The sequence below is a fragment of the Penicillium griseofulvum genome (genome assembly GCF_001561935.1).
Source record: "Penicillium griseofulvum strain PG3 chromosome Unknown contig_80, whole genome shotgun sequence".
In the NCBI taxonomy this organism is placed as follows: domain Eukaryota; kingdom Fungi; phylum Ascomycota; class Eurotiomycetes; order Eurotiales; family Aspergillaceae; genus Penicillium; species Penicillium griseofulvum.
In genome coordinates, this window is record NW_024467471.1 from 3,359,239 (window position 1) to 3,372,021 (window position 12,783).

The window sequence follows — 12,783 nt, forward strand, 5'->3', positions numbered from 1 at the left end:
TTGAGAATCATTGCTTGGATCTTCACGAATTGACAACTGAGGAATTGTCTTGATATAGACCCATTGACTCCGAGTCCTACTCCGAGTATATTGTTCCCCATCTAGCGCGCGATTTGCTTGACACCCACTGTTTCCCTTCAATTCGGTCTAGGGCCGGATTTCAGTCGACACCTATTTCTCCCTCCACTGTGGCTTCCACCCTCTATCGGGCGTCGCCCATCGACCCGGCTCTTAAATCTCGTTCTTCACAGGAGCGTGAGTTCCCTTACGATTTGTCTGCCGATAATTCTTCCGCCCGTCACGCGTCCAACGGATCCATACCGTTTTCTACGACACTACCGGATATCAAGAGCGTGACTAAATTCGGCTCAGGCGAGAGCGACGGATACCCAGGCTCTTCTGTTAGCACCTCGCTCCCAGGACTAGCAGCTCTAGCGTCGGTCGCTTCAGCACCAACCTCAAATCTTCGGTGCGTTCTATACCCCATACCAGTCCTAAATGGAAACTACCCATCGACTTCTGGATATATCGTTGCGTAATCTTCAATCGGGCCTTGGAGAGCAGTAATCTGGCCCCTCATAAGAATTTGAATCAATTGGCTAATCCATATATTTTCCCCCATTTTTCTAGATCATCCAGTGATGCAAGTATGAATATGGCAAATATGACCTATGCTTCATCATCACCAGCAGCTACGACAGGAGGACAAGGGAGTGGACCTGTAAGTGTGAAATATCAAGAAACTGTTATCGGAGCGCTGGAGGTCTTATCTCTGGGGAGTTATCGAAAGTCTTGGCGCCACTCGATCCGTGCACCCGCTTTTTCCCTTTCCTTATCGACTCAAATCTCTCACAATCTTATCATCCTCTTCCTCTTTCTAACTTCTATACCCTCATAATGGCGACCACATTGACTGATGACAAGCGACCTCAATTACAGCCCGTTTGCCAAAATTGTGGCACCTCCACCACCCCCCTGTGGCGTAGGGACGAACTCGGCTCAGTCCTCTGCAACGCATGCGGACTCTTTTTGAAACTGCACGGCCGACCTCGTCCGATAAGCTTGAAAACAGATGTGATCAAAAGTCGCAATCGCGTGAAGACTGGTCAGGGCCCTAAGCGCAAAGTGAGTTCGCGATCAAAAATTTTTTTCCTCCAGTCCCCTGCCTCCAACTCCTAGATATCTTAGATAAGAACATCCGCTAATCGAGATTGTGATTTCGTAGTCTGGCGGCCCTGTTGATACCAATGGCATCCCATCGCGATCTGAGGCGGGCACCCCTCCCCTCGGCTCGCATGGATACCGTCGCGCGTCGCGTAAGATGTCCCCGGGTCATTCGGATCGCTCCAACTCCCCCGTTTCCCGGACCGAGACACCTGGCTTTGGCTCGATGCACGCGCACAACTCGAATATCGCGCCGCAGCACATGTTCGACAGCGTTACCCTGGGCGACAGCATGAATGCCTCTAGCGGACTTCCCTCCCGGCAGATGCGCCAACCTTCTCCCTCGGCAGTCGACCGCCAACTCGATTCCCCCCACACATTTGAAAGCCTGCTGGCCCTCAACACATCTTTGAAGACACGCGTCAGTGAACTCGAGTTCGTCAACGAACTCTTCCGCGGCCGCGTCACGGAACTTGAGCAGAGTGATGCTAGCGCGCGTCGGTCGGAGATGATCGTACGAGACTCCGAGGTGCGTCTGAGACGATCTCTTGAGGATGCTCAGCGCCGTGAGGAGGACCTCAAGCGTCGTGTTAACGATCTTGAGCGTCAGCTTGGTTCTAGCAGCGCTGGCGACGCCGAGTCTGGCGAACCACTCGCAAAAAAGATCCGGCTTTCGGACGTTGTGGAATCTGGCGAGGATGTGTTGGTTAAATCTCCCAAGAGCGTTTAGGTCTTGCGGTACCCTACTATTTCTGGCTCTTTCCCATCTGCTTATTCATTCCATCATCGATCCACAGGCAGTACAAGCTTATAAGCTGCATTACGCTTGTTGGTCTCTTCCAACCTCTGATATTCTTGATACCCTTCATGGCTCCTTCGTCATCACTGGCTGGAACTTTACCCAAAAAAAGCTACTATTGGATGGTCTCAATTTCTCTTTCTTATGTCCGGATGTTCCCCAAACGTCTTGTTTTAATTTGCTTTCCTTGCGGTGTGCTGTATGAACTCTTTCACTATGCTTCTAATACAATACTTTATCCCCATCCTTCTCTTCTTCCAGAACCCAAGGATGTGGAAGATCGATGGATCGGTGATCTAACTGGGAAGTGTCTTGTCGTCTGGGTGTGTTTTTCCTGGGATGTTCTCCTCAATGTGCTAGTTGGTGCTTGCAATCATTATTATTCCTGTTTGTTGCTTTGATAGAGCAAGGCAACTGTTTTTGATTGTTTAGCCCAGCTTGGTGGTTCTACGCGCCGGGTTGTCTTTTGGTTGATTTAAACGAACGTTTTCGTTTTTTGTGTTGTGAAATCTACTGTATTAAGAGGGAAATGAACGCGTCTTGCAGAATCTTCGTCTATCAATCTTAAGAACTTGTTTGGCTGCAGCATGAAAGTGGAAAGGAACAACGAAGCATGTTATCTACTGCTTAGATCGAGCCCGAGGCTAGGGACTACTTGAATAACTTCAATAATACCGAGGCTCCAAATATACAGTAATGAAATTGACCAAGCTATGGCCTATGGAAATTACGTAGGATAATTCAAAGCAAGACGGACGCACGAAGTATCAAATCTATAAAGAAAACAGTGCATCATGGGTATACCAAATGTGGAAACCAGCCAAATAACATCCACCATGAGATGTACTCTATGAGAGGTCATAACAGATCGCAAAAAGGTCTAGGCAAATGTGCAAGCAAGAAAGCAATTCATAAGCCTATGCTTGCCATCCGGGTAGGACTGCACCTAGGTGATCCAAATTGACGGAAAAGAATCATAAAATTCACGCGAGTCGGTGGTCCAACTTCTTGCTCATGATGTTATTGATGTTCTTTTCGCGAATGATGGTCCATAGACAAACTGCGATGCCAAACAACCCGGAAATGAAAGTCAAAAAGTAGGCTGAGCGGTAGCAGCCCAGTCCATCGGGGCACTCGCGGTCGCCATCGTGGCCGACAACAGAGTGTGCGTCGTAGATATTACCGTATAGCAAATTGAAAACATTACCACTAAACACTGGCGCTAGTGTCATGACGCCCCAATTCTGGGATAGGCCGCCAATTCCGAAAGTGTGTGCGGTCAGGGAAGGGAAGACACCGAACAGGAAGCCGTAAGCGATTCCAGTGAAGCCGGAAACAACGACGAGGCTGTTCGGGTTGGAAATAGTGGTGCCGGCAAGCTGGGTCAGGGTGAAGACTACCGCCGATAGGAATAAACACCAGATACGGGACATGCCGAGCTTCTTGACTAGCAGGTCAGAGCCGATGCCGCTAAATAGACGGCCGAGGAAATTGCCAAAGGAAAGAATGGAGACGTGCATGACCTGGCGGTGTTGGATGAACATGTCCGTTGCGCTGTCGTCGTAGTATAGCCACAGAGCCTTCACGCTGTTGCCAATGTTGTTGATAGTCATCAAGCCGATACCGGACAATAGTCCCATGGTCAAAAAGAGCTGCCAGAACTCGACTTTGCGGAGCATGGCAAGACCTCTGATGTCGGTTTGGTGCGCCTCAATGGCCACTTCATCCAGGAAGTCATCATCAAGTGTATCAAAAGAGGGACGTGGGCGGTCGTGCTTGGATACCAAGGATGCGGTCTCGTCATTATTAGCGAATGCTCTACCTTGGGAGTTCGAGGCAACCGAGTGCGACCGCGCATGCGCAGGGTACTGCTCGTGATCATAAGCAGTGGAGCCATGTAGATCGGACTCCTCCGGCACGGGTTGGAGGTCACTGGAGTTGTTTCTTCTGGAGTCCCGTGCGTTGTGGGGTATAGACGAGTAGGGCTCGCTGGCGAGGATTCGAAGGAATGGAATTGCGGCGAAGGACAGAATTGAGGTTCCGAGGGCTAGAAGTAGAAGAAAGCGGCCAGTGTCGTCCTTGAAAACGAGAGTCGATAGATTCGACCAGAATAGCGCACTCAGTCCAAAGGCAGCCATTGGGAAAGCGGTTGCCGTGCCGCGGTGTTCGGGAAAGTTGGATGCCGCTAGAGCCATTAGGTTAACTATAGTATCGAATAGAGTTCTTGGTATAGTATGTATACCTGTTTTGATGGCACCGCCAAAGGCAGAACAACCGCCCATACCAGTAAGGAAAGCAAATAGGCATAGGAAGACAACCGGCATCGATCCTTGCCCATTATCATATGCTACAAACATTAGAGCTGCTCAATTCCGCAGAAGTAATATCAAGACATACCCATATAGATTGGGAAGTAACCCAGGCCCAGGCAAACAGAGCCGATTAACGAGACAAGTCGGGGACCGCGGGCATCTGTCAACAATCCCATTGGGATCCCCATAGCATACATCCCCAGGTTCCCCGCGACACCCTAGAGCTTGTTAATACTCGTTTCCTGCCACCGGATGTGGGGTAACTCACAATGAAATTGCTCTCGGTCGACGAGAGCTTCATTCGATGCGCAAATTGCGGCGCCCATGCGGAGTATGCATACTGACAGGGGAGTTAACCTTAACGGTCCTAAATGGGGATAAGATCGGAGATACCACGCACATTGGTTCCGCATGAGAGGGCGACCAGCGTCCCTGCAATGACGGAAATAACTCGGGCAGTTAGATGGAGAGAGCCGGACATGTTCCTCTCGCTCTTGATATCTTGTGCGATAGTGTTTTGGCGTGGTTGATTAGGCCCTGGACAGGTATGAGGCTACTAGGAGGAACATCGGATCTGAAAATGAAAAGAGCGAAAAGAGCGAATGAAGTTATAGAGGAATTGAGGAATATAAGGCCTAGGAGTTTTCAGGAGCGTACACTTAAGGACTTGGAGATGGATCACCCCCGGAGGCCGCGTGGTCGGAACAACCGTCAAGCAAGTGCCAAGAAAGTTTGCTCCACGTCAACTGATATGTAAATACGGATAGAAATTGATTTTGAAAGATTGAAATAAGAGGTAAAAAGAGAAAGGAATGGAATGTAGGGTACTACATATCTAAGGTCCTACGTTGCATTGATAATCAAGATTGTGTTCCGTATGAAAATGCGTCAAATCCTCCGAAATCGCACGAATCGTGAATCGTCATAGAGCCAAATGTCACGGATGTTTCTCCACGCGATAAGACCCATCTCCACTAAAAAAACGTAATGCCCTGGATGCCTTAAAACCTCAATGCCTGAGTTATAGCACGGGTTAAAACGGGGGATTCCAGTTTCGTCTAAAGTGGCTTATTCTGTCCCACAATATCAAAAGATATATAATGAAAGCCGTCTAGAAGGTGGAGATATATAATGAAAAAAAAAACAAGAAACACCCCCCCAGAAACACTAACTACATAAGGCCGTACAACTAACTGGCTATTGTAGTTACAATCAAAGTATAGATTTTTAAATATTGTAGGTTTCTGATTTTCTGCTTCAAGATAGTGATAGTTTTAATGAGGCATCGTTTTTTTTTGCAGGTAATATCACCACTATCCAGGACTCAAGTGTGATACTGAACTTGGAAGTATGCAAAAGATGTCGAGGAGAGCGGAGAGAGAGAGTCTAATCCTAAATTGGCAAAGAGGCTTGACACGTGATATATTTTGGACTTGGGGATATTACGTAACGCCATGACGGAGCCGGTCTCAGATGATCTTCAATCTGATCACTTGCCTCTCTCCACACTCTCATTGAATCTGAATCTTGATTCACTTTCAAGGTACATTATAGAAAACTGGGTTATCGAATACCTGCACTCCCAAGATGGGTGCCCTCCTTTCCATTCCCCTGTTGGCCGTGCCAAGTGTTGGTACAGTATGTTGTCGCCTATCTCCAGTTCACCCATACACTTGCACAGTTAGCTAATTGATTTTATTTCAGTTGTTGACAGTCGCAACATCATGCTGCGGAGCAGCGACATGCTCTGCAGTATGTAGTGCCTGCGGGAAATTTCAAAACAGGTACCATTCATCATTCACCTAGTGCGGAGAACCTCGGACTAACAAAGACAACAGTATGGCGACGAGAATCGCCTATGCCTTCATCCTTTTGATCAACTCCATCATATCCTGGATTATGCTCACACCATGGGCTCTGAAGAAATTACAACATCTGACACTGGATTATATGGAGATTCGATGCGACGGGAAGGAATGTCACGGCTGGGTCGCAGTCCATCGTATTAATTTCGCCCTCGGTCTCTTTCATTTGATCCTCGCTCTTTTGCTTCTCGGGGTTAAAAACTCGAAAGATACTCGCGCCGCTCTCCAGAATGGATACTGGGGCCCGAAAGTCATTCTCTGGGTGGCCTTTGTCGTCATGTCTTTCTTTATCCCCGAACCCTTCTTCTTTGTCTATGGCAACTATATCGCATTCTTCTGCGCAATGCTCTTTTTGCTTTTGGGTTTGATCCTTTTGGTGGATCTTGCGCACTCGTGGGCAGAGCTATGTCTGCAGAAAATTGAAGACAGTGACTCTCGGTTATGGCGCGGTCTGCTTATTGGATCCACCCTCGGCATGTATTTGGCATCTTTGGTCATGACCGTTCTGATGTACATCTTCTTCGCGAAAAGCGGTTGCTCTATGAACCAGGCTGCCATCACCGTATGTATCCCTCACACCACGAATCTGGTGCCCAAACTAACTTGTCACAGATTAACCTAGTCGTATTTTTGATCATCTCTTTCGTCTCTGTTCAACCAGCAGTGCAAGAATCAAATTCCCGCGCAGGACTAGCTCAAGCTGCAATGGTCACTGTCTACTGCACGTACCTCACCATGTCTGCCGTTTCGATGGAACCAGATGATAAACAGTGCAACCCCCTCGTCCGTTCCAACGGAGCAACCAGGACTGCAACGGTCGTTCTCGGTGCGATTGTTACTATGCTGACTATTGCATACACTACCACACGTGCTGCCACTCAAGGAATTGCCCTGGGATCGAAGGGCGGCCACGGCTACATCCAACTTGGTGCAGATGACAACGAACACGGATTGGTGACCCAACAACCGAACGTCCGTCGGGAGATGCGCGCCGAAGCTCTCCGGGCTGCTGTTGAGAGCGGCAGTCTTCCTGCCAGTGCCCTGGATGATAGTGATGACGAGGATGAGTATGACACCACGAAAGACGACGAGCGTGGTTCAACCCAATACAATTACTCGCTCTTCCACATCATCTTCTTCCTCGCCACGACATGGGTAGCTACTTTGTTAGTCCAGGGACTGACGGTGGATACCACGACAGATTTCGCACCAGTAGGCCGCACATACTGGGCCAGCTGGGTGAAGATCGTTAGCTCCTGGGTCTGCTATACTATCTATCTGTGGACTCTGATTGCGCCTGTTGTGCTGCCGGAGCGCTTCGGTGTTTATTAGTTTTCTTTATTGATTTTTGGGCGTTAAGAGCGAGATTGTTGCTCCTGATTTGTCCGTTTTGGTTTATATCCATAATTACAGTGTTATGAAAATTCCAATTCCGCAAATAAATATGTCCACATTGTACGCAAACAACAAGTCCTTGGGTAAAGTAGAACAGGGGCGTCATCGAATAATGAGTATAGAGCTGTATTCTAACGGCCCACTGCGGGCTTGGCAAAACCACGCGTTAAGTGAGACGCGTGCCAACTTATCCTCCAACAGACATCATGGGATGAAGATGGCGACAATACAAGCCATCGAGGCCCGCTCTGTATGGAATTCGATGTTTCCCCGCCACGCCCCGATCTAACCAGCGCATTGATTAGGTGCACCAAATTCAATCGGGTCAAGTCATCGTTGACTTGTGCTCCGTCGCCAAAGAGCTTGTTGAAAACAGTCTGGATGCCGGCGCAACGACGATCGGTGGGTGAATAGCTTTCTAGTTATGGTTCGTGATGCATTTTCTAATAATTTCGTGGGTTTCAGAGATCCGATTCAAGAATAATGGGCTGGACCTAATTGAGGTCCAAGATAACGGCAGCGGGATCTCCCCAGAGAACTATGAGAACGTCGGTGGGTTCTCGCCTCTTTCTGCGTACATTGCACTCAAGCTGACTCTCTGTTTCTCTTAGCTTTGAAGCATTATACCTCCAAATTATCGTCATACGATGACCTCTCAAGCCTGCACACCTTCGGTTTCCGAGGCGAGGCGATATCCTCACTCTGTGCGTTGGCCGACTTCCACATCGTTACAGCACAAGACAAGCAAGTTCCCCGCGCGAATAGACTTGATTTTGAGCAATCCGGGAAACTCCAGAAGACACAGATCGTGGCTGGGCAGAAAGGAACGACTGCATCGGTAGAAGGCATCTTCAAGCGGCTCCCGGTACGTCGGCGGGAACTGGAGAAGAATATCAAGCGCGAATACGGGAAGGTTTTGAATCTGCTCCATGCCTATGCATGCATTAGCATCGGGGTCCGGTTCAGCGTCAGGAACACTGTTGGCAAGACACGGAACGTGGTGGTCTTTTCTACAAATGGAAATAAGACTACTAAGGAGAATATTGCCAATGTGTATGGTGCGAAGACATTATCCGCTCTGATATCCCTTGATCTAGAGCTGGAGTTTGAGCCTGCGGCAGCTACCAAACGGGCTGGCGATGAACAACTGAGCAAAATTCAAGTGCGAGGCCATATCTCGCGTCCTGTATTCGGCGAGGGTCGTCAGACTCCAGATCGTCAGATGTTCTTTGTCAACTCGCGGCCATGTGGTCTGCCCCAGATTCAGAAGGCGTTCAATGAGGTTTACAAGTCGTTCAATGTCTCACAGTCTGCGTTCATATTTGCAGACTTTCAGATGGATACAAACGCTTATGATGTCAATGTGTCACCCGATAAGCGCCAGATTCTGCTTCATGACGCGGGGGCAATGATTGAATCGCTCAAAGTTTCTCTTACGCAACTCTTTGAGGATGCAGACCAAAGTGTACCGCAGTCAGCGGTCAAATCCAGGCCTTTGCCCAAACAGCAACCATTAGCATCGCTTCCAGGGTTCACCACTGCTCGGGAACTGAGCGAAAGCAGTGGATTCAGAAGTTCAAGTCAAGATCAGACGAAAGAGAAGGTGGTTGAGAGCCCCGGGAAAAGTCAACAGAGCATGATCCCGCGCCTCGCGAGCTCGCAAGGGGGCACGGGAAGGGCTCAAGCCACGCCATCTCCGGCTCGATCAATAAGAACACCCCGTGCTGCGACCAGTCGCTCTTCGATGTCGACGCCAGCCCCAAGTGAGCTAGAAGCGTCTGTTGCGGGGATTTCTGACGACGAGCTTTTCGTCCAAACAGCCGCCCAAGAGGAACCCGAGCCGACCCATATATTACGCGAACCCTCATCCCAGCCATCACCTCCTGACGAGACTCCCTCTCGTGCTCGTGGAGATCCAGAAGAAATTCCCAACATTGTCCAAAATGCCTTCGATAGAATGCGTCCTCGAAGGGAGCCCGCCGAACTGGCTACTATAACTATTGGCAATCGAACTATAACCTCCATGGTCGGTAGTGGTCCTCCACGGAAGCGATTATCGGAAGATCCACCTCTAATGAGAGAGCCACCTCGGCGGAAGAGACGGATACACACACCATCACGGCCTAATATTTTTGGCGAACACATGAAAGCGTTTGCTGCTCCTGGATCACAACTGGATGAAGATAAAAACGAAGATGAAGATGAAGAGGCCTCTGCTAGTGAAGGTGACCAGATTGAAGAAGATGAAAATAACCTCTCAAGTGAAGTCGAGGACACACAAGGCACTGAGCAAGAGCCCGAAGCCGAGGGTTCACCCCTGCCCGAGAATGGCGGCTATGTTCCCGACCTAGCTGCAGCTCAATCAGAAATCGAAAACACCGAGGCAATAGACAAAGACACCGCCGCAGATGACAATCTCGACGAAGCTCAGAAGAAGGCACAGGAAGAAGCTATAGTCCAACGGCTCATTCATGAGGCCGAGGAAACTGCTTTGCTTACTCAAGACAACAGCACAAACCGTGCAAAGAAGATGAATAAGGGCGCTGCGCATCGCGACGCAACTACACAGCTTGTCGGCACGGTAGACGGGTCTATTCGACGTCTCCAATCTCAACTCATCACATTGCAAAAAACACTGCAAGCAGGCAACAAGATAACCACAGAGGAAGCCGCTGACCTTGGCGAGAAAACCGCCGAGGACAAACTTTCCTTGACTGTAAGCAAGAACGATTTCGCCCAAATGCGCATCATCGGCCAGTTTAACCTGGGCTTCATCATCGCAGTTCGCCCAGGAGAAGACCACGATGAACTCTTCATCATTGACCAGCATGCCTCTGATGAAAAATTCAACTTCGAGCGCCTGCAGGCTGAAACCGTGGTTCAAAATCAACGACTTGTCCGTCCACAACGCCTCGATCTGACTGCCGTTGAAGAAGAGGTTGTCCTTGAGAATAGGGCCGCTCTTGAGAAAAACGGCTTCCTCGTGACTGTCGACGAAAGCGGCGATGAACCTATCGGTCGTCGATGTCAGCTGGTCTCGTTGCCGCTGAGCAGGGAAGTGGTATTCGGCGTACGCGATCTGGAGGAACTGATCGTGTTGCTGTCGGAGTCAATTTCAACGTCGAATGGACTGTCAGTACCACGGCCAAGCAAAGTGCGCAAAATGTTTGCTATGCGCGCTTGTCGCTCAAGTATCATGATCGGGAAGACCCTGACAAACCGCCAAATGGAGCGAGTTGTTCAGAACATGGGTACTATCGATAAACCTTGGAATTGCCCCCATGGCCGACCGACGATGCGGCACTTGATGAGTCTGAGCCAGTGGGATGAATGGAATGAATTTGAGGAACCTGAAGGACTCGACCCTTGGAAACAATACTTGGAAGGAGAAGAAGATGAGGATGAAGAATAGTCCATAACGATACCCTGTGGGTGATATAGATGTATAACAAGAACAACCCAAATGAACAAAGATATGAACCATCACCACCATCGCAACCACCCTTTCGCCGGCTGATCCACTTTCTTCCCATTGGCATCTATATCAACATGACCATTTGCGTTTCCATTCTCAATATCCCCATTCAGTTCCATATCACGGTCATCCTCACTCCCATGTTCCCCATGGCCTTTTTCAACATTATCCATCATATCCTCTAAGGCCAGCAAATCCCGCTCAATCATCTCAGCCCAATTCTGCACATCCCCAATCTCCTTTAATCCCTCACGCGTCTCATCCGCGAATCCCACCCACTGCTGATTTTGCCGCGCAAGTCGCTGCGTATTCTCTGCTAGCTCGGCTTCTTGCCTTTCTAGCGCCACCGCATTGGATTGGATGTTTGCTGCGCGGTCGCGGAGTGGCGCTTCAAGGTTCGTCCCAACCGAGTGCAGGGTTGCGGTAAAGGCTGCCAGCGCTTCTTTTTGTCGTTGGTCGTCTGTTGTGTTTGGGGTTGGGTCTGCGATTGGATTTGGGGTTGAGTTTGGGTTCGGTTGCGGGGTGGAGTTGTCCATGGTTCTTGTTTTATTTTGGTTCGGGTCTTGGATTTGTAAATATGATCTTTGGCGAGATGATATAGGATCTATAGGTATATCTTTGGATCTCGGGTTACTGATATAAGAAAGCCGTACAACAAAACAAAAGATCGACAACCCCACCCGGCACATGTCATCTCTATTAGCATCTGTTCCCCGCCCTAAGTAATGGATGTTTGTCGATCAGTGTGTCTGATCGCGCTGTGTTTATCTTGAAGACTAGAACATTCGGTCCTTTTGTTTTACTTGGCTTGTGGAAAGGGAATATAACAGAGATATTTTCAAATAGGGGTATGTTAGCTTAGTCATGTAAATAAAGGCCCCGGATATCGTCCCCTGCACACGATCTAGACTACGGGAGGACTGAACAAACTATTAAGGAAAATTCTTGAAAAGACTCCATACTCAAAAGAGATAAACGACACACTACGAACTCTTACGGTCTTACGGTCTTATGGTAGAGACTACCACCTAATCAGAGTGCCATAATCCGAAAGTATGCTTTTATCAATGTAATATGAGAGGTATCGCATATAGGACGCCTATAGAAAGCACAATAGACAAACTGCAGGTTCATATGTCAGTAAAGTCCTACTCTGAGAGACGTGCACAAAGTGAGTTCTTGACGTTGATGCTGTTCACATTGGCAGAGTGCCACGCAATCCTCGTGAACTCAGAGCTAGACATACCCGCACATATAGTGAGTCTAGGAAACTAAACCATAGTTGGAAAAGATGCCAGAAGCGGGTCGCTTAACTAATGAACACCCGTGGACTACCTAGGTACGTATAAAGCTTACAGTAACTAGACATAAGTTTTTGCACCCCTTAGCCCCACCCATTTCACCACCAATACTTAGGTACCTTCCAAGGTTCCTGAAACAGTACACTTGGAAGCTCTCGTAGAATATTATGTAATTTATGGTACATCCATCCCTGGATGGAATGGTACATAGGTACCTAGTGTTCGCCGGCGGCGGGTATGCGGGATCACCATCCGCTTCTCGCATATAGTTGAAATGGATATGATATGAGTTCGAGTAATAGGTATTCATATCAAGCCAAGATTGGCTAAAAAAATTGTGTTCGATCGGATGATCCTCATTTACATCCCGCTGTCCCGTGGCCCGGTCTTCCCAGAGAGACCCTGGCTTCTGTTCATTTCCATACGTCCAAAACGAAGTAAATCCGATCGAACCCCAACACCACATCCCAGG

At 48.7% G+C, this 12,783-nt stretch overlaps 5 protein-coding genes across 5 annotated transcripts; 3 read left to right on the forward strand and 2 right to left on the reverse strand.

Annotated features, from left to right (window-relative positions):
* Positions 1–897: 897 nt before the first annotated feature.
* Positions 898–1,894, forward strand: PGRI_022250 (putative GATA transcription factor (AreB); the record flags this gene model as incomplete). Its single annotated transcript, XM_040789938.1, has 2 exons — positions 898–1,125; positions 1,226–1,894. The coding sequence occupies 2 exons, from the start codon at positions 898–900 to the stop codon at positions 1,892–1,894; spliced, it is 897 nt and encodes a 298-aa protein (XP_040646891.1).
* A 1,052-nt stretch (positions 1,895–2,946) lies between these two features.
* PGRI_022260 (uncharacterized protein) lies at positions 2,947–4,756 on the reverse strand (the record flags this gene model as incomplete). Its single annotated transcript, XM_040789939.1, has 5 exons — positions 2,947–4,148; positions 4,206–4,310; positions 4,361–4,493; positions 4,544–4,615; positions 4,676–4,756. The coding sequence occupies 5 exons, from the start codon at positions 4,754–4,756 to the stop codon at positions 2,947–2,949; spliced, it is 1,593 nt and encodes a 530-aa protein (XP_040646892.1).
* A 1,358-nt stretch (positions 4,757–6,114) lies between these two features.
* On the forward strand, positions 6,115–7,472 carry PGRI_022270 (serine incorporator domain-containing protein; the record flags this gene model as incomplete). The annotated part of the gene is made up of 2 exons (XM_040789940.1): positions 6,115–6,702; positions 6,753–7,472. The coding sequence occupies 2 exons, from the start codon at positions 6,115–6,117 to the stop codon at positions 7,470–7,472; spliced, it is 1,308 nt and encodes a 435-aa protein (XP_040646893.1).
* Positions 7,473–7,746: 274 nt separating this feature from the next.
* PGRI_022280 (ATP-binding mismatch repair protein PMS1) lies at positions 7,747–10,947 on the forward strand (the record flags this gene model as incomplete). The annotated part of the gene is made up of 4 exons (XM_040789941.1): positions 7,747–7,785; positions 7,841–7,937; positions 8,001–8,087; positions 8,147–10,947. The coding sequence occupies 4 exons, from the start codon at positions 7,747–7,749 to the stop codon at positions 10,945–10,947; spliced, it is 3,024 nt and encodes a 1,007-aa protein (XP_040646894.1).
* A 71-nt stretch (positions 10,948–11,018) lies between these two features.
* Positions 11,019–11,546, reverse strand: PGRI_022290 (uncharacterized protein; the record flags this gene model as incomplete). The annotated part of the gene is made up of 1 exon (XM_040789942.1): positions 11,019–11,546. The coding sequence occupies one exon, from the start codon at positions 11,544–11,546 to the stop codon at positions 11,019–11,021; it is 528 nt and encodes a 175-aa protein (XP_040646895.1).
* Between the last annotated feature and the right edge of the window lie 1,237 nt (positions 11,547–12,783).